The following is a 25,191-nucleotide window of genomic DNA, read 5'->3' as shown; positions in this document are numbered from 1 at the left end:
CATGGCTTTATATATAAATAATAATGATTAATAAATGTTAAAACTGATACAAAATGTAAAATATTCAGATTTCATGTCTTACACTGAAAACACTATAACAACCAGGGGCTTAAAAAAGACCCCATTCCGCCGGGCGGTGGAGGCACGCGCCTTTGATCCCAGCACTCGGGAGGTAGAGCCAGGCAAATCTCTGTGAATTTGAGTCCAACCTGGTCTACAGAGCAAGATCTAGGACAGGCTCCAAAGCTACACAGAGAAACAAACAAACAAACAAACAAAAACCAAACAAACAAAACAACAACAACAAAAGACCCCATTCCAAAATTGTTTAGCTGGGTAACTATTAAGTCCTGTGAGAGCAACGAAGATTTAAAAAGAAGAAAAAAAAAAGCTGGGCATAGTAATGTCTACATATGAATCACCGCACTTTAGAGGTGGAGAGGAGGGGATCAAGAGTCTACAGTCATCCTTGGCTACTTAGCAAGTCTGAGCTGCCCTGAGTTACATGAGACCCAGCCTCAAAACAAATAAACAAAGGAATTCATTGCAGCAGTGCATGTGTCTGCTATATGCAATGGCTCTGCACATACCCACCATTTATAAACAGGAAAAAAAGAACCTTACTTGTATTTCTATATATGTTAGAAAGGTGTCAATAGACTAGATATAAACAAGGGAGTGAAAAAGCCAGGCATGGTGGCATATGCCTATAGTTCTAGTACTTGGAAGGTAGACACAAAAGGATAACCACAAAAAAATCAGGGCAGTCCAATCTAGACAGCAAGTTGCAGACATAGGCAGTCTGTTTAAATATAAAAAGACACAAAAACAAACAGGAAGCCAGTAAGATGGTTTCGTGGGTAAGGGCACTTGAGCACAAGCTGAAGATGTGGCCGGCCACTCATGCAACAGTGGCATGACTGTTGGCAGGTGACAACCACTTTCAGATGGGATCTGAGGCCCACTTAATAGAAGGCATTCAAACCCTGTACTGTGCACCAGCTAAACTCATGACTGAGGGAGGTCATGGGTCCTCCTGGGGAAACTCACTACTACTGTCGAGCTAAACTAACGTGATACCAAACTACATGCTAAATATGTAGGTTTAAATCCAAAGACAAATGCTATCCTCAGTCTTACTTAGAGACACTCTTCTTGGCAGGGGGACAGTGACTAAGAATAAAAGATGGCTGAGTTCTCGGCCCTAAACAGAGAGGACATTTGTACCAATCCCTCTAAGGTTCAGGGAACATTGAGAAATAGGAAGCAGAGAAAATGTAAAAGCTGGAAGTTGGAAGAAAAGCTGATAAAATACTATCTTCCAGACATGCCCCTACAAAACCTTCCCAAAAGTGGGGCTGGAGTGATGTCTCCGAGGCTACGAACACTCCTGCAGCAGACTCAGGTTCAGTTCCAAGCACCTACATGACAGCTCAGAGCTGTCTACAACTCCAGGTCCAAGGGATCTGGCACCCTCTTCTGTCCTCTTTCTGTCCTCTGTGGGCACTACACACTTGTGGGCAAACACTCACATACATAAAAATAAATAAATCTTAAAAAAAAAAAAAAAAAAAACTTTCAAAAGAACAATTTAATCAGAAAAAGGAAGAAAAAAAAGCGGTGGATCTAGGAGTAGTTAGGGAAAAGGGACTAAAATACATAGCATGTGTATATTAAATTATACTATTTTTAAAGGGGAGTAAAGGAAGTCGAGTACTTTGTTAAAGTGCACCTGTGACGCCCAGTGAGACAACTCACCTTCTCGCCATCCACACAGATACTGAGGACTCTGAGGCTGACTTGTAGCCAACGGTCAGTTGGGTTGAGGACACTCAGGAGGGTCTGAGAAGCAATGCCTACACAGCAGGCGTGAGGAAACCTCAGCTCCTCAGGTACTCTGGCATTCCCTGCATAAGACAAAGTCAAAACGGGAGTCACACTAAACACCTGACTAAAAGGACCCCTGGTTAGAAGGAAACCATTATGCAGGAGTGTCCGATTTTACCCACGATCTACAGAATAAATGCCCTACAAGTGTAAGAGTCCTTGACATGACAAGTCTCAGGGGAAGCTGCCAACAGCTCCTGTCTCTTCTATACAGCTCTGAGAAAAAGGAACACTACAACCTACATAAAGCTAATCGAATCAGAACTTCCAGCAACTCAAATCTTCGTTGTTGCTATCATGCCCCTTCTCTCTCCCGAGTTTAAGCCACTGACAGCTGTAAGGAGGAGCTCCAGAGGCTCTACTTCCAGGTGTGCCTGGCTACATAGTGTCTTCGCAGCACTGTCCCACACCTCCTCCTCATCCTCACATTCAGGTGGTCTATTGTACAAGCCCCAGCTCCACAGAGCGGACGTCTGTCATCAGGGAAAGCATGCTGTGGGTAAGGGCAGAGTTCTGCTCCTCACTATCATCACACAACACCCTGAAGCACCAGGGGAAGGTAGCCCATTTCCTAAGTAAAAGAATAGCAAACATCAAGCGCAGAGGAAAAGAAGCATCAGGACAAAGACCCAGAAAACTATCAGCATACAGTTTACCACGGTTCTAAGCCAAGTTCAGTAACCCCTTCATAGAAACATTCTGATGCTCTCAAAAAAAGACAAAGGAAGAGCTTGTAAGAAAGCACACCTATAATCCTAGCACTTGGGAGGTGCAGGCACGAGGATCAAAAGCTTAAAGGTCGTTTTCCCTACATAGTAAGTATGAGTGAGGCCAATCAGGGTCCTGATTTAAAAAAAATAAAAAGACAAATAAAATAAAAGAGAGGGTCTAAAGAAATGGCTCAGCAGTTAAGAGAACTTGTTGCTCAATAATGACAACCTAAGTTCAAATCCCAGCACCTGTATAAAGCAGCCCACAGCCAACTGCAACTCCAGCCCCCAAGAAATCCAACACCCTCCTTCAGCCTCCATGGGCACTTGCACATGTGTGTGTGCATACATTCATAAAGACAAACACAGGTAAATGTGAAAAATTTAAAAAGAAACTCATTTCAACCAATGTTTCTTTGGAACAAACTAGCATTGTGGACCCATTTGTGGAAATTCAACCTTTACAAAACAAAAACTATGACAAGAAAAGTCATCTTACCAAATCCAGACATCATCCCTGAGTCCCATGGTTCGGTTTCACAGTTTACACCAACAGACTGCATAGGAAATGGCTTTGCTGTATTCAGCAAGTTCTGGTGTCCAGCATTAGGACACAGGTTATAAAGAGAAGAGGTACCCATCATTCCAGAGGCAAGATTTGGTCCTAAACACATTCCAGAAGCCATATGTTCTGGTGCAACAGGAGGATAAGAAGAACATCCTGAAATCCCAAAGACCTGCATGCCTGCAATGCACTGAGGCAAGGTGGCACTCCCAGATGAAGGGACTGGCCCCAAATACTGCTGGGCCACAGGAGCTGTGTAGAGAGACTGTCCAGTCCAGAGTGCAGGGCACAGAGCAGGCTGGTTCTGCACCTTAGCAACAGAAGCATGAGCTGAGATGTGGGGAGTAGGATTGTGCTGGTTTGCAGAGCTGCCCAGATTAGGAATCTGGCTGCTAGATTCACTGCTGGCAGTTGACAGACCAGTAGACATTAACCTTTGACCTTGGTCCACAGCTTTCTGGCTCAATACAGGGGGGCTTGGTATGGCTGGCCCAGACCAGTGGCTCAGACCTGGCTTGTTCAGGAGAGCCTGGCCAATCAGGTCCTGTTCACTGGGGCCAGATGTTGAATCTACTTTACTGGCTTCCAAGTGATCTTCACTTTTGGAAGAAATATCTTGACTCGGTGTAAAATTAGGGTCTCCATCTTCAAATCCGCTACTCAGAGAAGGAGTTTCTGTCACTTTTCCTAAACGAGACTCAACCCGGACAATATAAGGCGCTGCTACTTTTTCTGCATTCTGACCCGGAAATTTGTCTCTTAGCTTCTCCACAGTTCGCTCCTCTGATGGCGCTGGACTGGCTCCCACAACTGTGGTGCTCAACTCACCGGTGAGATCACTCTAAGGATGACAAATTTTGTTTTTTAATAATTCATAGATTAAACAAAATATAACAGAATCAATCAAACAATGCTAGTATAAATCTCAACTAACATGAAATCTATATGGTGTCCTGAAACACAGAGTGTACAAAGGAAAACAAACGCAAATATGAAATGCAGGCTTATACATGAAAACTGCACCCACTGTTTTATAAAAGTCTTATGGTAGAAGGGAAACAAAAGGTAAACACCAATTGCATCTAAAACACTTCAATAAAGAACCAAAGTCAGCTAACATTTAAATTAAAGGATTCTTTGTAAACTTTATAAAATAATATAAATTAGTAAATAAAAGTGTAAGGGGCAGACAAGCTATCAAATGATATGGACATGAGGTTAGAGTCGGTACAAAGCCAGCTCCCAGGCCCTCTCATGTCCATTATTTGTCTACACTATATGAAATATGATAAGAATATATGATATTTTGAGTACTAAGCATTTTCCAATTTCTAAACGATGTTATGGTTCTTTTTCATTATTTCTTTATAAGGCACAAGCTTGAAGAGTAACAGCTATAGGCCTGCAAGATGAACAGTCTAGAACTAGCACACACAAGATCACACTTAGCTTCATTTATTATTTTTGTTTGTACTGGAAGTTTATACTGAACCAAAGTTTTAGAAACAAAGATATAAGCCAAGTGGTGGTGGTGGTGATGGTACACGCCTTTAATCCCAGTATTGAGAGGCAGAGGCAGGTGGATCTCTATGAGTTTGAAGGCCAGCCTGGTCTACAGAGTGAGTTCCAGGACAGCCAAGGCTACACAGAGAAACCCTGTCTCAAAAGGAAAAGAAGAAAAAAAAAAAAGACAAAAAAAAGAAAGATATAGTAAACAGAGACTAATGGTAACAAACAAATATGTCCTCAGGCTTTAATTACTAAGTGATAAGCACTAACTTCATGCACAAGCCTTCACAAAGGTGCAGAAAATAGGATTAAGGAAGGCTAGTAATCCAAGAAAGCAGCAGGCTCCATCATTCAGCAGTTCAACACTATGCTAAGAAAACAGGCTCAGGGGAGGGGGGACAGAAGTGGGTTAATTTAAACTAAGAATATATAACAAAAAGCCTCATGGAACCCCACTACTTTGTAAGCTAATTAAAAATGTAATGTTTTAAAAGGAGTTTGAATGGAGGTACCTAGAAGATATGAGTTTGGAAATTCCAGTGCCAGGTACAGAATACCTCCCTATGAGCTAATGGTCAGAAAGATCCTAGAGACCCCCAAAACAACAAAGACTACTGCCACTGCTCTTGGGTGCTCACCAGAACTAAATGGTAAGAACCTATTAAAGACACAGCACAAGCCGGGTGATGGTGGTGCTCGCCTTTAATCCCAGCACTCGGGAGGCAGAGCCAGGCGGATCTCTGTGAGTTCGAGGCCAGCCTGGGCTACCAAGTGAGTTCCAGGAATGGTACAAAGCTTCACAGAGAAACCTTGTCACGAAAAACAGGAAGGAAAAAAAAAAAAAAAAAAAAAAAAAAAAAGACAGAGCACACTTTGGTTGCAGAGCCTAGGGAAATCAAGCTTACCAGAACCAAAAACTCCCTCCCTGCTGGCTAGCCTTCACAACACTGAAAGCTGCTATGCTGACCACAGGAGAAGTTATCAATGGACTTACACAGTGTTGGACCATGCATGCTGCAATACTGATCTGCCAAGACAGATGCACTCACTGGGGCAATACTGGCATGATTAGTAATTACTGAGGTAACCAACTGCTTTCTGACTGCATTTGAGAGTTGCTCCATGGGAAGGAACTCATACCTGATACTGTAAACCTGGTCAAAAGCCCATGGCTAGGGAGGTCACAGACCCTAGGGGAACCTACTACTATTGTTTTGCTAAAAGCGCATGTAGTCAAAGTATCTCCTAAATATTTATTTTTGGTTGTGAGCCTAGCCTTTAACAGCTGAGCTATCCCTCCAGCCCATCTCCTAAATATTTAGGTTTACACCTGTAAATCAATGCTACTCTCATCCTTGGTCAAAGATGCTTCTTTTTGAAGTGGGCAAGAGTCAATGTAAAGACTTAAGTACAAATATACACATACATCAATTCATCCTAAAGACACAGAACAGCAAACACAGAAGTTAAACAGGCCAGGGTTCCAGTTCGAGTCAAGCATCACTAACACTTGGTCCTGAAGCCTCCATGAAGAAACAGTCCAAGCAGCACCCACCTTGTGGCCCTCAGCAGCAGCTCTGACAGGAAACGTGCTTTCCCGTTCAGACACATAAGTCAGCCTGCTCAGATCAGCATGGGAACATGTCGACTCTGACAACCCACACTCCAAGTGGGGCTTCTGGGGGTGAGCTAAATCAAGAGACTCTAGAGCACACCTGAAAGAGAAAGAGGAGCATGGTGTTAGAATCTGTATAAGAAAATGACCACAACTATCTATAAACTTGAAGTAACACAACCACAGACTTACCATCTTTAATTAAAATAATCAATTACATTTCTGCTGATGAGCTACTTGGTAGCTACCATTAAAGAAAAGGTTGTCTCATTTTCATTAGTAAACACCATATTCAGACACATAACAATTATTTATCCAATAAAAATGTATTGAGTATCTGACATATAGCAGTTAATAAAATCACTTAAAAAAAAATCCCTATCCTCAAAGAGCAAAAGCATCACAAAACTATGTAGATAAGGCAATAAAATGCCCACGTACTGCTAATCAAATGGTAAAGTGAGTAACTTTTGGCTGAGCAATTAAGCAGCACCTAGAAAAAGCTCATTGACTCAAATATTCTATACCTGAGAAATTCATCTAGAGAGAAAAAAAATGATAAATAATAACACTTCATAAAAGGTATGTTTACTGATAATAAAGTAGGAAGCTCAATCGCCATACAAGAGGAGCTTCTGCAGGGCACAAGCATGCAGCAACACTCTAACCACTATAAACCATGCTGTGAGGGCTGAGAATAGAGCTCGGTGGCAGAATGCTTGTTAGCATTGCTAACATAACAAAAACAAGAACCCCAAACCATGCTGCTGAATACTATGCTCTGGCTCAGAAAGATATTTACAATATATTAAGTAAAACAAAAACAAAAACGAAATTCAATGAAGGCTAAATGTGGCAGATCATGCCCAAAAACCTGGGTATCAATCCCTAGTACCAATACAAAAAATACATAAAAAAGCAAAATGAAAAAACAGCCTTTGCGATGGAACTCACATCTATTTACCACAAACACACACACACACACACACACACACACACACACATACAACTGGTGTTACTTCTAGCATGTTTTGTTTTTCAGCAGCCATCAGAGCCTCCAGCCAGATCTGGAAGAAGAGAAGCACGCTCAATACCTCAGCGTAGGGAGGCTGCTGAGGCGTTTGCCACCAGACCTGAGGACCGGCGTTGAGTCCCAGGAATCACACAGTGGAAGGAGAGAGAAAACCAATTCCTACAGGCTCTCTGTCCTCTGACCTCTAAACAGGCACTGAAGTATATGCATCTTCATGAGTGTGAGTACAATCACAGACACCTACGCATGCTCCAGATACACACAAAGACATGTAATTTTAAGAATATATTCCACAAGTATATCACAGAGTTCCCTCCTAAGAGCAGAAGGCAATGAAACAAGAAAATTATTTTTCAGAAATAATGCCTGAATTCACACAGCTAAAAAAGAGGCAGCTTGGGAAAGTTAGTAAATAGCTCTGAAATCAACTATTTTCTAAACCATAACATTTTCAATCATTTCAGTAACTACTCAAATTTGTTCATTTAAATCTTTCAGAGAAACATCTGAATGATATCTTATGAAGCCACAAAAAGAGAACATTTGCAGTATTAAAAATTAAAAGAAAATTGTCGGGCAGTGATGGCACACACCTTTAATCCCAGCACTCAGGAGGCAGAGTCAGGCAGATCTCTGTGAGTTCGAGACCAGACTGGTCTACAAAGCAAGTTCCAGGAAAGGTACAAAGCTACACAGAGAAATCCTGCCTCAAAAAAAAAAAAATAATAATAATAATAAATGGATGAATGAATGAATGGATGGATGAATGGATAGATAAATAAATAAATGAAAATTATTAATTTCTATGTTATTAAAATAGCAAAACAGGAGGCTGGAGAGATGGCCCAGAGGTTAAGGACAGTGGCTTTTCTTGCAGAGGACCTGGATTCAATTCCCAGCACCCACATGGCAGCTCACAACTGTCTGTAACTCCACAGGGCATCCAATGTCTTCTGGCCTCCTCAGACACCAGGCACACACATGGAACACTTACATATATGTGGGCAAAATATCATACACGATTAAAAGATAGTAAAACATAATATACTAAACGATACTAGACTGAATAAACCATGAAAGTCCTATCCTGGTTAGCATTAAACTGTCAACTTGACACAGCCTAGAATCACCTGAAAAAAAGTCTTTACTGTCTTTATCAGGTTGGTATGTGGGCATATCAGTGAAGGATTTCCTTGGCTGTCTTGAGTGGCACCATCCTTAGGCATGGACGGTATTATGAAGGCTAGCTAAGCATGACTCTGAGTCAGAGGGCAAGCCATCAAGCAGCATTCCCAAGGTTCCTGCCTTGAGTTCCTGCCCTGGTATCTCTCAGTGATAGACTGTGACCTGGCAGTGTAAGCTGGAATAAACTCTGTCCTCCCCTAAGCTGCTTTTGGTCATGGTGTTTTATCACAGCCAGAGAAAGAAAACTAAAGCAGGCCCATTATGTGTTCTAAAATATTACTACTTTTCATGTTGAGTTTTGTTGTTGTTGTTGTTGTTGTTTTTTAACAAAAAAGGAAAAGCAGAATATAGGATCTGGGGAGATGGTTCAGTGGGTAAAGTGCTGACAGCCAATCCTGAGGAACTGAGTTTGAATGTCCAGTATCCAGGTAAAGAAAAACAACAACAAAAGCAAACAAACAGACAAGTCCAGCAGCTGGGGCCGTGTGTATCTATAATGCCAGCATGGGACTGGAGAGAGAAGAATCTAAGGGGCTTGCGGTCAAAGCTTCCTGGCTTGGATAGAAAAACGGGTGAGTTGCAGATGGTCAAAGTTCCTTTCTCAATATAAGATTCAGTGGGAAACAATAGCACTGGGGAGACAGAGGCAGGTGGATCTCTGTTGAATTCAAGGCCACACAGAGACCTTATTTCAAAAAATAAAAAGTAAAGAAATTAAAAAGGTATTTAGTGACAGCCTTTTAAGAGATGAACCTAGCCAGGCAGTGGTGGTGCACACCTTTAATTCCAGCACTCAAGAGGCAGAGGCAGATGGATCTCTTGAGTTTGAGGCCAGTCTCAGAGCAGCCAGGGCTACAGAGAAACCCTGTCAAAAAAAAAAAAAAAAAAAAAAAAAAAGCAAAACAAACAAAAACAACAAAAAGAGATGAACCTAAAAATGATTTTTCCTCTTTTATGATTTTTTACAATTTAATTTTCATAGATAGATAGATAGCAAGCACAAGTTTTTAAAACTTAATAATCAAGGTGGGACATATCTAATCAAATCACATTATATGCCTGCATGAAATTCTCAAATAATGGCAATAAACAAAAATAAAGTTAAGCAAGCACTCACCCTGATAAGCTTCCAGAAGTCTCACTAGGAGAAGAACGGCTGAGTGGTGAAGTAGACAGTCTGAAGCTCCCCTGCTCTTCAAAGCCAGATCCACCACTCTTGGGAAAGGCATTTTTCACATCTATTACAAAGGTGTATTCTCCAATAAGAACAGAAAACAACAATAACAAAAGCCACACAATTTACATGCGATGGATCACTGATACTTACCAACACTTTTAAATAAGACTCTACAATCTTCTTCAAAAGTGACGTGCTTGTCACTGCTGCTTGCCTCACTGACACATTCCTTTTTCCTTTGGTGTTCTCTATTATCTTGTATTTCTTCACCTTCTTCTAAAAGGCGAAGGCATGGTACTCTGGAGTCCCTCATCGATGAGTAACTACTGGGTGTTGGAATGGAAACCGAGGCAGCTTTCTCATTGTTCTGCACATCTGGTAATTCGTCAATGGAGCATGTCTTCCTCCCTGTGGCTGGGTCTCTATTCTCTCTGGTGTTTGTAAGAACCGAGTTTGAAGAGGTTATTGTTCTAAGTGATTCTTGAGTCTGACTCTCTGTATTTTCCCCATAGAAAATAGCTGCTGAATCTCCTTTAGGTTCCCTTGTATTAGTAGCAGCAGCATTCACCATACCTTTGTCTTGAAGAGTCTGCTGTTTGGACAAACATACATCCCAAATGTCAGACGTGCCTGCTCTCAAAAACGGTTCCCGAGCACCTTCACAGCTACTAATTTCTGTTTTTGTAAGGTATTTCTCCATATCAAATGCATTGGACCTGTTACTTTTTTCTACATCATTAATTAGGAAATGAGACGTGGTGGAACAGTCCTCTTCTGCATCATCATCCTGGAGAGTCTGGCCTCTTCTTTTATTTGTAAGTCCCTTCATCATGGCAACAAGCTGGGCAGGATCAGTACTCACTGACACATCTGCAATGGCTGAAGCAATGGTGCTTATTCTAAGTACAGAATCTCCACCACCAGACAGTGTGTTCTGGTGGTCTTCAAGTCTGTTAGTAATGCAGAAAGTGTCCTAGACATAAGAAAACATTTATTAAATGACTCACTCTACTTACAAGGATAAGTACAGATTAGTTTAATCTTTATTAAGTGTAGTCTTCGCTTATTCTGAAAGCACAGACAGCACACTAAACTACACATGGGCACACAGACACACAGACAGACAGACAGACACACACACACACACACACACACACACACCCCTTATTCCACTCCTAAACAACATACATGCCTATGACAAAACTTAATTTATAAATTGGGCACAAAAAACACAATGGGAACCACAGTATAAAACTGAGATGGGCCCAAGAGCAAAAACTATACATTACTATTTATGGTAAACACATTAAAACATCTACCTCGGCTGACACCAGGACAGGCAGCGGAACCAACAGCATATTTCACAGCACCCCCTTTGCTCAGTGTGCTGGCACATGTGTATAATCTCCACATGGCAAGAACAGGCAGGAGGGTCAGGAGAATAATTATTCTCAGTTATGCATGGATTCAAGGCAGCCTGGGCTACAAGAGACACTGTCTCAAACAAACAAACAAACAAACAAATAGGAAGGAAGGGAGGATGGGTAGACAGAAGAAAGGAAAGAATGAAGGAAAGAAAGAAAGGAACAAAAAGTTTTATGAAAGTCAATCAAGGAGACAGGTCATAATTTCTTAGATAATCACTAATACAGAAAAAAATGTATGAAATTAATAGAAAAAAGAAAACACATTCATATAAAATACAATCCAAAAGAATAACCAAAGAAAAAGAATAAAGATCAGAGAAAACAAGCAACAAATAAAGAGAAAATATTCAAATGGTCATGGACTAGTAATTGCATAAAAGAAATGTACAGTGCTCACTTTGGTAGCACACAGACTAAAACTGGAACGATACAGAGATTAGCATGGTTCCTAAGCAAGGATGACACGCAAATTCGTGAAGTGTTCCATATTTTAAAAATAAATAAAAGAAAAAAGAAAAAAGCAGTGTACAAAGGCTGTGAAACTGATTTAAAAAAAAAAGATAAGAAAAGTCTCTTTCTATATTCTTAAATGAGAAGCATCCAAAATAAGAACAAGGGAAGATTAAAAGTAAAGGGCCAGCAAGATGGCTCAGTGGGTAAAGGCAATTGCCGTGAAGCCTGATGACCTACATTCAATACCTGGAGACCCACATGGCACACAGCAGAAGAGAACTGACTCCTACACGTTGTCCTCTGACCTTTACACACACTCTGAGAAACATGAATAGGAACACAGATAAACAGCTGTGCTGTTCTTAACTATAAAAAGTCATGGGTAAAACACAGCATGACAACACAACCCTAGGGGGAAAGTTCGTATTTACACGGTTGATACCAACCTTAGGGGTAACAAAACAACAGGAATAGAGGAAGACGTGTGCAACGATAAAAGTTAATTAGCCCAACAATTTGGATTTGTATGGACCTAAAACTATAGCCTCAAAAAATTCAAAGCAAAAACAGACTCATAATGAGTAACATACAGTCATGGTGTGTGGTATTAAAACCTAAATGACTGAAGGAACAGCAAAATAATTTTAACATGAAATCAACTTTAGCATTCTGTTTAGCGAAGTTCACATTAATGAAACAGAAACAAAAGCAGGCAATAGTTATGCAGCAGGTGTTCCCTTCAAGCCAACAAGATGCGTTTTTAAAACTGAACAAATCCAGATCCATTTCATGTATGTTTTGGTAAAATTCAAATGACTAAGAGCAAAAATATTGAACACTGAACAATTAATCTAAAACCAAATATTTTAAAATCTGGAAAGACAGCTCAGTGGATAAGAGCATATATTATTCTGACAAAGGGCCTGAGTTCAGTTCCCGGCACCCACAACAGGTGGTTCACAACTGCCCACAACTCCAAGTCCAGGAGTAGGTACCCACACACATATGTACAGTTCCTACCCTCATATACATATAATGAAAAATAATAAATCATTTAAAATAATAAAAATAATTTTTTAAAAATCTGGAAAATCTCATAAATGTTTGAAAACTAAGCAAGATAATTTTTTTCAAAAGGCAAAAATTCATGGGCCTAAGGAATCAGAAAATACATTGACCAGGGATGAGGGATATCAATGAGTAGAAGAATGCTTGCCTAAGGATGTGTGAGGCTAGGGGTTCAATTTCCAGCACAGGCAGAACAGGAAGGAGGACGGGCAGGAGACAGGGAGAAAAGTGTTGATACAGGTAGACTGGGGGTGAGGAAGGAAACTGAATACTGACAATATGATGGATCAAACATGAAATGGAAGACAAAACACGGGTTTCAGCAAAAACTGTGTTCGATGGAAAATTCATACCACTAGATAATGTTCATATTAGGAAAACAAGACAGAAAATTCAGTAAAAAAAAAAAGAATCAGTGAGCTACACATTCATCCCAGGATGTTAGAAAAGAAAAAAAAAAAACAGCTCAAGGCCAGTCTAAGCTACACAATGAGTCCTTTTCTAAAAAAAAATTAATAAAATAATGCCAGACACCTTTAAAACCCAGCACTAGGGAAGCTGAGACAGGCAGATGTTGGTGAGTTCAAGAAAAGCCTGGTCTATATAGTGAGTTCTAGGACAGCTAGGGCAACATAATGAGACCTGTCCCAAAAGGGGGAAAAAAACTATTAAAATGTTTCAACTGCAGGGCGGGGGTGGCACACGCCTGTAATCCCAGCACTGGGGAGGCAGAGCCAGGCGTATCTCTGTGAGTTTGAGGCCAGCCTGGGCTACAGAGTGAGTTTCAGGAAAGGCGCAAAACTACACAGAGAAATCCTGTCTCGAAAAACCAAAAAAAATAAATAAAATAAAATAAAATAAAATGTTTCAACTACTTTAGAAAAAAAACTAACAAAAGAGAAGGAAAATCTGTCCAATCATTAAATGTAGAGGAAAATTACAATAAATATGAAGATTCAGTATTACAGAGATTTGAATTTTACTGTTCTATAGAATAAATATAATAAGGTTGTTGGCGGGTTAGTTGTTTGGTATATAAGAAAATTATGGAAATGATTTTAGTAGATGCCAAGATTTACTATCAAGAACAATATTTACAAGTGATATAACACAGACAAGACTGAAGAAACATTATCTTTCAGATCTGATTTATTATTATAAAGTCAGCACATTAGCGGAATAGAGAAAGCATGAACTAATTTTTAAAAAAGCAGATACTCTTAGGAGTGAAAAGGCTAAGCCAGGCCCGGTGGCTACTCTGTGTAATCACTCAAGGAGGCTGACACAGAAGACTGACAGAGTCTGAGCCCAGCCTGGATGACACAGTTCCTCTAAGACTAACTTGTACCACACGGTGAGGCCCTATCTTGGAGGGGAGAGGGGTAAGTCACAAAATGGAAGATAGGTGAAATTTTCATGACCGACCAAAAGTTCCTACCAGAGAAATCCTACAAATGTAATTTCATCTAAGAAACTACCTAAAAGACCAGTTAAAGTATAAAAGTACTTAACTTCATTAGTGATCATTCAGAGGAGTACAAATTAATACAAAGAAGTACCACTACAGAGCTACTCAAATGTTTAGTAAGCCCATTCTGTGAGGAGAGGTCATGTGTTAGCATGAATTATTACAGAACACTGGAGACATCTACGTTGGGCACCTACTCCAAACACTAGGCCAAAGGTACTTCAGTGGAAGCCACCAACATGCGTGAACCATCAGTTACACTCAACATAGACAAGACACAGAAGAGTGCGGGGGTGTCGGCCAACAAGGCAAAGGTACTAGGCTGTTTACAACACACATGCACTAGCACTCATGTAGTAGAACAGCCCATACTAAGTAAAATGACCTTCTATTACATCCCTCTCCCGAGTAAAAGCTGAGGCAAAAGCAGTCAAAGAAAAGGACACACTACATAGTTTCCTTTATATCAAGTTCAAAACAGGCCAAAGAATACAGTATCCTGGACACTAGTAATAAGTACTGTTTAGAAAAGGTTTTAAAAAAGAATTCTGAATCATTGGCAACTTTTGTTTTTTGGTTCTGGAGGTAGAAGTTGACAGACTTCCTACTGGCCAAGTCAAGAAAGATGTAACACACCAGACAGGAAGAACAAACCGTGTATGGATACATCACACTGTTCTTTTTCTTCATCTGGAACACACAAATTGTAATAACTCATTCATTGTTAAGTCCTCATATATTCTTCTGTATGTACATTATAAATTGATTTTACAATGTTTCTCATTGAAAGGACACTGAAACAAAATTGAAGCCACAAAACTCAGGCCATACATTTTCACAAGTGTCCTTGGTCCATCTGATTTGAAAGCCATATCAAGATAGTACAAGAATCCCTGTAGGAAAAGCTTGAGCTACCTCTGTCTTGCTTTTGTTAGCAGTTAGTGTCACATCATTTCCATCCACCTCTGACGAACTCTGCAGTTCTTCAGCCTGAAGTGTAACTGATCCTTCACTTAGCTGTGTCTGGGACTGTTCATTTAAATTTCCTATAGAAGATAAACAATAGTCAACTTAAAGGCATGTATTACCCCTCAAATAATCTGAGATAAGAAAGTACCAGTCAAAACGAAAATTGTCAAGGAAAGTATCTTTGTGCTGCAAACATAAGTTGTCCTCAGTCAGACTGCTTAAATGACAGACATCCAGACAAAGGACAGGCTTTGATGGAAATCTCTGGATTTTAATCTCCCCTACAAACATTCACAAAAACTAATTTAATGTATTTTGGCTTCAAATACTGAGTTCAAATTTATACACTCCTTCAGAATGATAAAAATTAACTACACACACGGGCCCTTTATCCTAAGTCCTGTGTCGGGACACAGGCGCTTTAAGAATGGAACAAATCTTGGGGTTATAGAGATGGTTCAATGATTACAGCACTGGCTGTCCTTCCAGAGGACCTGGATTCAATCCTCAGCACCCACATGGCAGCTCACAACTGTCTATAACTCTAGGTCTAGAGGATCTGATGCCATTTTCTGGCCTCCACAGGCACTAGGCATGCATATGGTGCACAGACATACATAAGACAAAACAACCATACATACAAAATAAAATAGTAATTTTTTTAAAAGAATGGAGCACATATTATTCAACTTCATATTCATGCAGTAAAAGACATTGGGTTAGCTAACAACTTAGCTAAACAAGAAAGTCTAACAAGGTATCTTCTATTAGCCAGGAATGATGATACACACCTTGAGCATATCTAAGTTCAAGGCCAACCTGGTCTACAGAGTGAGGCCAGGTCAACCAGGGCTACATACAGAAACTCTGTCTCAAAAAAAAAAAAGTTGGGGATTTAGTTCAGTGGTAGAATGCTTGCCTAGCAAGCACAGGGCCCTGAGTTCGGTCCTCAGCTCCAGGGGGGGAAAAAAAAAAACAACTTTCCATAGATATTGCAGGAATGTTAGGTTATATGTAGACTATTATACTATAAAATTCAAAATATCTCTTCAAAATCTATCTAAATAATAAATATAATTCCTATTATTCCTTAACAGCAATAATTTAATAAGCCAAATTTTACTAGGTCATTTGAAGTTATTTTCATTTGCTACAGTAGTTTATACAAAAATCTGGGTGGATTTTGGCTATCTACTTTCAATTGAAAAGAAAATGTGAGGTTATATAAAAATCAAATCTACGCCAGAAGGTGGTGGCGCACACCTTTAACCCCAGCACTCAGGAAGCAGAGGCAGGAGGATCTCTGTGAGCTACTTTGAGGCCAGCCTGGTCTAGAGCATGAGTTTCAGGACAGCCAAGACTGTTACACAGAGAAAGTCTGTCTCAGAAAAAAAAAAAAAAAAAAAAAAGACAACAAAAAATCAAATCTGCAACCAATGTTGAATAGTTACAGAGCAATGTATACATTCACCCACAGAGCTATGATCATGTGATTCCCATGACTACACGTTCAGACAAAAGTTCCTTGAAGTCTTTCACTTAATCCACTACCTGAAATTAAATCGTGGTGAAGATGAGTCACTTCTTTTTCCAAATTACTTCTTGACACATCAGATTTCAGTAATGCGAAAGGTTCTCTCTCCTCTGGTGATCTAATAAAATAACCAAATGATGGCTGCAAAAGTAATTAAACACAAGTGAATCTTCTTTGGAAAAGCTCTAGATTATCTAATCTAATGCTACTAAAACATTAAAGTGACTTCAACAATCTATTCTTGCCATTTGACTTCAAGTCCAGACAGAACCTTTGGGCTGGTTCTCCATGGCAGTCCCTGCTGCGCCCATGGAAAGACCTGGGTTCTACATCCAACATGGGAGAGAAGGAGAAGCTTCAGACAAAGTCTTTTCTTTCTTCAGTCCTAGCTGTCACAGAATCACTGTCCTAACGTCATTAGGTAAGCCTTCCGAAAACTCAGAACAATCCAGAAGTGACACCTCAGTCTTCATTAACAGTGACAAACGTTCACTATTAGGCACTATTCTGAATGGGGAGCGGAGTGGGAGAGGGGTAGAACTTAAATATAGCATATTTTGTTCTATAGATTAGTCTGCAGAAAACATGCCTTGAGATTAAGCATACTCCCACTGACTTTCATGGAAGTTTCAGAAAGATCTAGGCTCAAGGAGCTTGTTAAAAAGAACTGAATTTGTACTTTTCTTACACGACTTCAATATCACAGATCTAAAATATGAATTCCATTTCTGGTTTATATCCTCTTGGAAGTTTCTTCCCTTGACCCAGTAAATTGAATGTATAAAACTTCCTTGCTGTGGATATCGCTCTGTGTAAATAAAGTTCTGATTGGCCAGTGGCCAGGCAGGAAGTATAGGCGGGACAAGAGAGAAGAGAATTCTGGGAAGTAGAAGGCTGGAGAGAGAGACTGCCAGCTGCCGCCATGAGAAGCAACGTGTAAAGACACTGGTAAGCCACAAGCCATGTGGCAAAGTATAGACTAACAGAAATGGGTTAATTTAAGATAGAAGAAGTAGATAACAAGACGCCTGCCACGGCCATACAGTTTGTAAACAATGTAAGTTTCTGTGTGCTTTCTTGGTTGGGTCTGAGCGACTGTGAGACTGGCAGGTAAGAGAGATTTGTCCTGACTGGGCCAGGCAGGAAAACTCCAACTACACTTCCTAATCCCAAAATAAAAATTCTGAGTCAGACCTCTTTTCCTAAGATCTACTGCTTGTGTTCCTCTGTTTAGGAAGGAGTTCAGAAAGCTATGCATGCGGCACATGCTTGTAACCCCAACACTTAAAAGGAAAGACAAGACAGATCTCTATGATGTCAAGGTCAGTTTGGTCTACAATTTTCAGGTTAGCTAGGACTAACTACATCCCCTATATGAAGAGAGAGAGAGAGAGAGAGAGAGAGAGAGAGAGAGAGAGAATGAGAATTCAGAGCCATGGCACACAGCTACACTCTGAACAGAGTGAGATAGGAAAACTACAAGTTCAAGGCCAGCCTGGGCTACATAGTGAGACATTGTTTCAAAAAGAAGACAAGGCAAAAAAGAATGGTTACTTCTCCAGTTCTTTCATAATCACAAAAAAACCAATCAATCCACCTTTTTTTTTTTTTTTTGAGCTGAGGATTGAACCCAGGGCCTTGCGCTTGCTAGGCAAGCACTCTACCACTGAGCTAAATCCCCAACCCCTCAAGCATTTCATTTTTCAATTCACTGCATGGATTAAGACAGTTGTTAAAAGAACAGTTTCCAAACACTCAGGAGGGAAAGGCAGGAGGATCTGAGTTTGAGGACTGCCTGAGCTACAAAGCTAGATCCAGGACAGCCAGGGCTACACAGAGAGACCCTGTCCTGAAACACCAAAATAATAATAATAATAATAATAATAAGTATGGTTTCTTATTTAAGTTCTAAGGGGCTGGAGAAATGGCTCAGTAGTTACAAGTGTGCACTACTCCTACACAGGACCTAGGTTCAGGTCCCAGCGTCCACATTGGGCAGCTTGCACCCACTTCCGGCCTCTGCAAGCACTATATGGATGTGTACTGCTGAAAGCTGCTGGTAGCAATGGCTTTACCAGAGACCATGTAAGTATACAGCAGGTGACAACTAGTGTTCAGCAGGTCAACCCACTAGATGAATAATTCCCTGATGGGGTGTCCCATCTGGCAAAGCCATGGGGTCACTGACTAATTGACTGGCTGCTCCTGTCTGTAATTTCTCTCATGTGCTACTACATTCCTTCCCGCATAACAGCTATGGGTGTTTCCCACTGCCTGTGGGTTTATCTCGTGTATATATTCTCCATCTATTGGGCACAAAAGGAGCTGTAGATGGTCAGGAAGAGGATTTCTTTTTTTTTTTTTTTTAATTTCTTTTTCTTTCATGTACATTCATGTTTTGCCTGCATGTATGTCTCTGTAAAGGTGATGGGTCCCCTGAAACTAGAGTTACAGACAGTTGTGAGCTGTCATATGGGTACTGGGAATTGAACCTGGGTCCTTTGGAAGAACAGCTGGTACTCCTAACTGCTGAGCCATCTCTCCAGCCCTGGAAGATGATTTCTGTTTAAGCTGTATAACTCTGATAAATAGGAACAATGCTGGGATATTTTTCATAAATAGGAAAGTAACAGTATTCTCAGTTACAAAGACAGCTAATTTTTGACTTCAGAACAAATTCAAAACAGACTAGCCGCCCCTGAAGAGAATACACAAGCACAAGTTCCCAAGAGTCTGTTGAATCAAGGCCAGGCATGAAGCAACTTTGGTAGACATAACCCTCTGCAGTAATGGGCCTTCTGCAGGTACCCTTAGCACTCAAGGTTCAGCCAACTAACTGTTTACTTTCTGTCTGGGAACCCTGACCACTAAGGCTACGTGCATGGCCAAGCATCACTCACTGGCTGGTCAGTGTGACATCTCTAGCCTGAGAGAAACTATGTGACTTATATCATGTGTTAAGAGAATGGGTTGGTCCCTGAAAATGTAACATATAATTGCTCAGAGTTTGGCTGATGAGGAGGGAGTGAGTGAATGAGTGAGTAAGTGAGTGAGTGAGAGAGAGAGAGAGAGAGAGAGAGAGCTGAAAGGGAGATGTAGCTGGGTATGCAGAGAGAGCTAAGGAGGGAGGATGAGCAGTTAGGTAGGAGAGAGAGCAAGGGAGATTTTCAGAGGATTTTTTTCAAGATGGAGTAAAAGAGAAAGTTAGCATCAGAAAGTGTTATTCCTTGTTTCCCCTCAGAAAAAGTCTAGCTTTCACCACATTCATGGGTTTTGTTGTTGTTTTTTGCATTCCCTGGTGCTGCCTGGGGGCTGGCCCTCCAGTGTGTACAAATCCACACAGACACATGCATGTACACATAATTTTTAAAAATTAATTTAGGGGCTAGAGAGATGGCTCAATAATGAAGAGGAACGACTGCTCTTCCAGGGGACCCAGGCTCAATTTCTAGCACCTACCTGATGGCTCACGACTATCTGTAACTTCAGTTCCGGGGGCTCTAACTTCCTCTTCTGACTTCCTCAAGCACCATGCATGCACACTGTGCACATACACACATAAAGGCAAAACACTCACTAATGTAAAATAAATAAATAAATTTTCTTAATTTTTTTTATATTGTACTCAAGTTTAAGAAGCTGTGATTTCATCAGGCAGCAGTGATGCACGACTTTAATCCCAGCACTCGGGAGGCAGAGCCAGGCCAATCTCCATGAGTTCAAGGCCAGCCTGGGCTACAGCGAGAGATTCAAGACAGGCTCCAAAACTACAGAGAAACTCTTGTCTTGAAAAAAAAACAAAAACAAACTGTGATTTCATTATACTGTGCCATAGTTTGAATCTAGAGTGTCCCCAAAGGCCTATATACTAAGGACCTAGTGACCAGCCTGTGTCACTACTGGAAGGTGGCAGAATCTTTAGGAGGTAGTTCCTTGAGAAGGAAGTGGTATCACTGAGTGCATTTATTTCTTTGAAGGGGATGTTGGCACCCAGTCACTTCCTTCCTCGTCTCTCTCTCCCCTCCTCTGCCCTCTTTGCTCTCCTACCTCTCCTCTTTTCCTCTCCCCTTCTATGACTCCTAGATGCTATGAGGTAGTTCCCTCTGCCGCACTCCTGCTAACACAGGCTCACAGTAACAGCCAAACCACCATGGAGCAAGTCATGGCTCAAACCCTGCTTTCTTTAAATGGATCTTAGCCATTTTACTACCATCTTACTAGGAAGCTAACACAGGCCCTCAGCCTTAATAAACACCCACATTACAAATTTTAAAAATTCAGTTGTAACTCACATTCCCTATGTAAAACAAATCTTGAATCCCTGCACCTTTCAAGTTTCAAGAGGTCATACTTGTCCCCACTTCACCACCTGTCTTCCCACTTACTTAAGTCTATGTCTGCTTCTGTTCCTCCTGTGTTTTAGTGGCTCTCCCCCATGCAGGCCTCTGGCAAAGGTAGGAGCAACATGGAACTGACCCAGACAACATGACCGAGCTATTCTCTGCCTCCTAATCCTTCCTGGAAGTTCATCTGAGATCCTACCAACCCCACAGGAAAGCCCTAATGATCAGGTCCTTGTTGTTTATTTACTCTTTTGGATGATTTCATGTGGCTCATATCACCCTGGCTTTCAATTTGGGACCCCCACTTTCCCCAGTGCCGGACTTAAAAGACTTGTATTCTTTTAATATCCTACCATGCCTACCTTCACCCTGGACTCTCACATTTAGTCCTATCTGCCTTTGATGGACGACTCGATACCTGCCTCTGGGCCTCACACAAATGGTTCTCCTTTACCAGGAACACTGGTTCTGTGGATCCCTTTGTCATCGTTTGATGCCAGTTCAATGTCATCCCCTGGAACACGATTCTGCACTGCACAATGAAGCAGCTTTCTACTCCGTCATTCTCTTAAGTACTTACCACTGTATGAACTGCTTGCATTCTAAAATCTCTATACCTACCACATAGTTTAAAGCAAAACATTCCAACATTTGAAAACATCTTTGCAGATGAGTAGAATAATGAATCCCAGAATTCTTCCTACCAATCAACCATACAACAATACCAAAGGTTACCCAGTGTTTACTTGTGTTATCTGCTTCATATGTAGCAATACACTGCAATCTTACAACATCCTATAAAACAGCACTACACTTTAGAAATGGAAAAATGAAGGCATAGAACACAGTTGTTCAGTGTCATAGAGCTAGTTAAAAAGCAGAACCAGAACTGAAGCCAGGTCTGACTGGTCATAAAATATAAGCTTTTAACCACTATTCTACCAAGTTTCTAGGTTGTCTCTGCCCTAAAGTTGCTATGTTCTAAACTATACCATCATAACATTCAAAGTAAAAACCTGGTACTGTGGTTCCCCCACCAAAACTGATACTGAAATGTGCTCCCCAACTGAATGGTATTGTGAGGTGGTGGGGTCTGTCAGAGGCTTTTTGGTCTAAAAGGAATGTACCCTAATGAAGACATTAGGTTAGCTCTCAGAAAAGTGGTCAAGTTAAGTAAGGCCAAAGTGGATTCTTTAAAGTGAGTTTGCTTCTCTTTGGTTTCTCTTACACACATACCCCTTTCACACACAGGCATTTCTCCATTACGAGCTGCTACAACAGCACAGGACCTTCACCAGCAGTTGACCAGATGTGCCCATCTGATCCTGGACATCCCAGCCTCCAGAAGTGGGATCCAAAAACAAGCCTTTCGGTACTCCCTGTCCAGTCCTGGGTACTGTGCTACAGCAACAGGAAGTGGACCTGAGTGACTTCTACCACATTCAACACATTCCACACTTACTCTTTTCACATCGTTACCACCACCAAGGCAACCAAGAGCTTCAGATCTTTCTGCAAAGAACTCTCCTAATGACAGACGTAGGTAACTGGCATCATCTTTGTCGAACTCTGACGTGCCAAGTGATTTTCTCAACAAATGGTAATTAACTGTAGCCACCCAGGACGTATCACCAAGTGCAACTGAAGTATTCTGAACATCTATTTTTTCATCCTAGAAAAGAATCAAGTTATTGTTCCATTTCCTTCTTGTTCTCCTAATGTGTGAAACTAAAAGTAAAAGAACTAAGAAAACTTAAAAATTAACTTTTTCAAAATGTGGCCCAAAACATTTAGATAAACATAAGGATGAGCAGTTACTGAAGTCTATAGAAGGACTCATTTTTGTATACATGTTACAATATGCACTGTCTGAATATATTAATCAAACACAAACTGTCACAAATATATACATTTTTTTTTCTTTTGGTTTTTCAAGACAGGGTTTCTCTGTGTAGCTCTTGAGCCTGTCCTAGAACTTGCTCTTTAGCCTAGGCTGGCCTTGAACTCAGATATCCACCTGCCTCTGCCTCCAAGTGCTGGGATTAAAGGCGTGTACACCACCATCGCCTGTCGAATATACACATCTTTACCAAACATAAAGAGAATTACTTTTCTTAAAACATTTTTTAAAAGCACAGAGATATCCATGGAAACTTTAGAAACAATTTTAAGTAAATTAAAGATAAGTTTGGGCCAGAGAAATGGTTCAATGGTTAAGAGTGTATACTACTCCTCCAGAGGACCCCCAAAACCACTCCCAGCACCCACACCTGATGCCTCACTGCCTGCAATTATAGCTTCACAAGATCTGATACCTGTGGGCTCTGCGGTTACCTGCACTCACATGCAAATACTTAAACATACATACACATCATGAAAACTAATTCTTTTTAAAAATTTTAGGCCAAGCCAGGCAGTGATGGCTCACGCCTTTAATCCCAGCACTCAGGAGGCAGAGGCAGGCGGATTTCAGTGAGTTCAAGGCCAGCCTGGTCTACAGAGTGAGTTCCAGGATAGCAAGGGCTACACAGAGAAATAGTGTCTCAAAAAAAAAAACCAAAAGAAGGAAAATAGGCCAGCAGCTTGACTACCTGAGCTTACTCACCAGGACACACGGTGGAAGGAGAAAATGTACCACGAGCCATGGTACACACATGGTGGCCCTAAGTAGTCCCTACCACAGACACACAATGAATGAATACATAAACACAAACTGTTTGTGGTTTTTGTGTTGTTACTCCTGTTCCATACAACACTAGAAATACAGTGCAGTTTCATGGGCCAGGCATGCACTACACCTGCACTCCCTCCAAAGGTGTATTTTACTGTCTCAGTTTTCAACTAATAATTTAGAACAAACAAGTAGAAGTTGTCATAAAATGAAAAAAAGTGAAATAATTCTACAGTAACTGCTGGGGGAGGAGGTGTTTTTGGTTTTTTTTTTTTTTTTGTTTTTTGGGGGTTTTTTTTTGGTCCAAATTTAAATTAATACAAGAAGAAAATTAAATCTAGGTGAGAACAAGTAATCACAAACCTGTATAAATGGATGCTCTTTATTGAATTCTTCTTCATCTTTTGCAATTAAATCCAATACTTCATCTTAAAAAGAAACAAGTTTATATAATTACATTATATTAGCACACACAAAAAGCAAATTAAGGAAATGAAATACTAAGGAAACTTTTTTTTTCATGGGGATAGATGGACATGTTGGGGGGTGCACCTCTGCAGGTACCCTTGTCTGGTATGGAGGCCAGCAATCAACTTCGGATGTCTTCTATTGATCCAAACCTCCTTTTTTGGGACAAGGTCTCTTGCTGAACCTGGAGTTCACTTTTCCACTACAATGGCTAGCAAGTCCTCTACCTACCATCTGTCTGTTTTCCCTCCAACCCTGCACTAGGGTTACAAGCACAAACCACCCACCACCTTTGACCCCAGTCTTATATCAACACTATGAATCAGAACTCAGGCCCTCATGCTTGTACAACAAACACTTTTATCCACTGAGCCAACTCTCTAGTTCTGAAATATATTTTAAGTATGTAAAAATTCCATCCACATGACTTATATAATTACGTTAAGTATGCAAGGTTGTCAAATTTCCACTAAAATGCACAATTGTAACTAATTTCATCAACAATTCGCCCTAACTAATTTTGGAAAGGCATTTACACATAATTCTAATTGAATGCAAGCACGATGTCATGTACCTACAGTACCACCTATTAAGGAAGCTGAGGCAGGAGAATCACTTGAGCCCAGGGCCTTAAGGCCAAACTGGATAACATAGCAGGGTTCTATCCATAATAAGAAAATTTCCAGACTCAGGAAATGGCTAAGCAGGTAAAACACTTCCCAAGCAAGCAGAAGAACCCAAGTTCAAATCCCCAGAACCCATGTAAAACACAGACATGGTAGCACACAAGTCTACAATCCCTGTGACCTGCAGGAATACGACAGCGGGAGAAAGGAGAATCTGGAAGCTCATGGGCCAGCACAGCAGTTAATAAGAGGAAATCTTATCTCAAAAAGAAAAAAAGAAAAAAGAAAGGACAAGCATCTGAGGTTGTTCTGATCCCCACACACGATGCACAAGATGCAACAACTGCATGTCTTCCTGCATATGCACGCTACAGTCACATGTCATACATACAACACTCACACAAATAAAATAATTAAATACTCATTCTTTAAATTAATCAAGGCTCCAATTATTTTAGCTTTAAACAGTTGAAAACATGCAAA

At 40.7% G+C, this 25,191-nt stretch overlaps 1 protein-coding gene and 1 non-coding gene across 2 annotated transcripts in view; one reads left to right on the top strand and one right to left on the bottom strand.

Annotated features, from left to right (window-relative positions):
- The window catches only part of Cep192 (centrosomal protein 192), an 87,222-nt gene that overhangs the window by 37,814 nt on the left and 24,217 nt on the right, over nt 1-25,191 (bottom strand). The window contains 9 exon segments of the mRNA XM_036204906.1: nt 1,759-1,907; nt 3,097-4,003; nt 6,227-6,386; nt 9,622-9,742; nt 9,832-10,654; nt 15,013-15,143; nt 16,618-16,741; nt 22,406-22,615; nt 23,978-24,042. Of these exon segments, the coding sequence (XP_036060799.1) occupies nt 1,759-1,907; nt 3,097-4,003; nt 6,227-6,386; nt 9,622-9,742; nt 9,832-10,654; nt 15,013-15,143; nt 16,618-16,741; nt 22,406-22,615; nt 23,978-24,042 (2,690 nt within the window).
- LOC118595069 lies at nt 11,498-11,601 on the top strand. Its single transcript, XR_004946447.1, has one exon. It is a non-coding gene; the product is annotated as a U6 spliceosomal RNA (small nuclear RNA).

Source organism: Onychomys torridus, chromosome 13 (assembly GCF_903995425.1).
Source record: "Onychomys torridus chromosome 13, mOncTor1.1, whole genome shotgun sequence".
In the NCBI taxonomy this organism is placed as follows: Eukaryota; Metazoa; Chordata; class Mammalia; order Rodentia; family Cricetidae; genus Onychomys; species Onychomys torridus.
The sequence above is the reverse complement of the archived record's forward strand: the minus strand, read 5'-3'. Positions and strand labels throughout refer to the sequence as shown.